We start from the raw sequence: 1,803 nt of genomic DNA on the forward strand, positions 1-1,803 counted from the left end.
ATCCCTTCCTGCCTTTTTCCACCCGGTGCGAGGCTCGGGAGGGAGGTGCCGGTGACTGGAGGCCTGGGAATGAGGGAGGGGAGGGCTCCTGTGGTCCCACCGCTGCCTCATCCATGGGTGCCCGGGGAGGATAACCCGGGATTCATGGAGAGGGAGCAGCCAGGGGTGGGATAACGCAGGCAGATGACACCCACGGTGCTCTTCTCTCCCCACAGGAGCCGGGAAGAGCCTCGGGAAGGACCAGCCTGAGGGAAGATCCCAAGGAGAAGGTGAGGGTGTCCCAGCCAGGCTATCCCAGTCCTGGCACGCTCAACCCCGCTCCCCTTCCAGTGCCATCCCAGGGTGCCACCCACTATCCCAGACCCAGTCTGGCTCTGTCCCTGTCACATTTGGGAAGTCCCAGCTGCTTCCAGCCCTCCTGGGATGCCGGGAAGAGCGGCTGCTCTGCTCCCCCGAGCAGGAATTGAGGCCCCACTCTCTCTGTGCTGCTGCTGGAGCGATCCCAGCAATGGCCAAGGGCCTCTTTGTTCCCTCTGAGCGTCTCCGGAGCATTGCCAGAGCTGGGAAATGTCTCCAGCGCTCCTGTTCCTCATCCCTGAGTGTCTCTGGGATCCCTCATCCCACCACAGGGATTCATTGCTGTGTCCCAGGGCTGGGATCCTGCCAGGGCTGGGGGCTGGAGGCCATGGGGACACAGCCACATCCTACCTGTCCCCAGTCCCGTGGGAGCAGCCTGGAGGGGCTGGTTTGGCCCAGCAGAGCTGTGGTCAAGCCACAAATCCACAGGGAGGGCCAGGCCAGCACCTCATCAGCTCCCCGGGGAGGAAACACGGTGGCTTTTCCCTTTTCCATCCAGGAATTCCCAGTGCCCAGAGCGCTCCAGGGCTGGGGGAAGATGCTGCTGGGGGAGCCCTGAGGGTGTGCGGTGCCCAGGGGAGCAGGGCAGTGGCTGTGGGGTTTGGGGTGCTGTGGGGTTTGGGGTGCCATGGGCAGTGCGTGGATCTGCTCCAAGCTTCCATCCCTGTCTCTTCCAGTGCCCTCCCTGCTCGCCCCAGATGGCATCAGGAAATGTGAGTGTGGCACTGGACGTGGGGACGCCGAGCTGGCCCAGCTGGGCTGTGAGCTGGGGGTGGCAAAAGCCGCCGGGGTGCTGTCACCAGCCCCCCACGACCCCACAGCTCCTCCTGGCCCAGGCCCTGCAACATCTGGAAGGTCCCTGATCCTTTCCAGATGTGGCCCCATTCCTACAGCAGCTGCTGGCTGGGGGTGTGGGGGGATGGCAGGGGGATGGCAGGGGGATGGCAGGCATTTGGGAACTCCGTGCCCCATGGTGGCACTTGGGGACAGGAGTTTTGGGAGGATGGGCACCGTGGCAGGCCCAGGGCTCTCCTGCTGCCATGTGAAGCCACCGTGCCCTTGGGGGACACCTTTCTCCTGCCTCCACAGGTCACCCTTGGTCCCCCAGGTCCAAAGGTAGGTTTGCCACCTCCCAGGACACCCAGAGCTCAGCTCCAGCGGAAATGTGGGAATGCTGTGCCGGAGCATTCCTGTCAGGAGCTGTGGGCCCTGCTGTGGGGACACCCTGTGCCCGCTTGTCACCCACCCCGTGCCTGTTTGTCACCCACTCCTCCCTCTCTTGCAGGGCACCAAGGGCGAGCGCGGCCTCCCTGGCACCGCCGGTGCCAAAGGGGAGAAGGGAGAGCGTGTGAGTGTCCCCAACCTACCCCTGGCCTGTCCCCTTCTGCTGGGGGACCTCTCCCTGTGGGATCCCCAGCACAGGGGGGTCCTGCTGCCCTGGGGGTG

General features: G+C 64.9%; 1 protein-coding gene across 1 annotated transcript in view; it reads left to right on the forward strand.

Moving 5' to 3' along the window:
* The window catches only part of COL16A1 (collagen type XVI alpha 1 chain), a 47,555-nt gene that overhangs the window by 31,953 nt on the left and 13,799 nt on the right, over window positions 1-1,803 (forward strand). The window contains exons 9-12 of the mRNA XM_017736110.1: window positions 139-269; window positions 1,035-1,070; window positions 1,447-1,473; window positions 1,643-1,706. Coding sequence (XP_017591599.1) covers window positions 139-269; window positions 1,035-1,070; window positions 1,447-1,473; window positions 1,643-1,706 — 258 coding nt within the window. The remainder of the gene's footprint in view (window positions 1-138; window positions 270-1,034; window positions 1,071-1,446; window positions 1,474-1,642; window positions 1,707-1,803) is intronic.

This window comes from Corvus brachyrhynchos, unplaced genomic scaffold, assembly GCF_000691975.1.
Source record: "Corvus brachyrhynchos isolate BGI_N302 unplaced genomic scaffold, ASM69197v1 scaffold65, whole genome shotgun sequence".
NCBI classification, from domain to species: Eukaryota; Metazoa; Chordata; class Aves; order Passeriformes; family Corvidae; genus Corvus; species Corvus brachyrhynchos.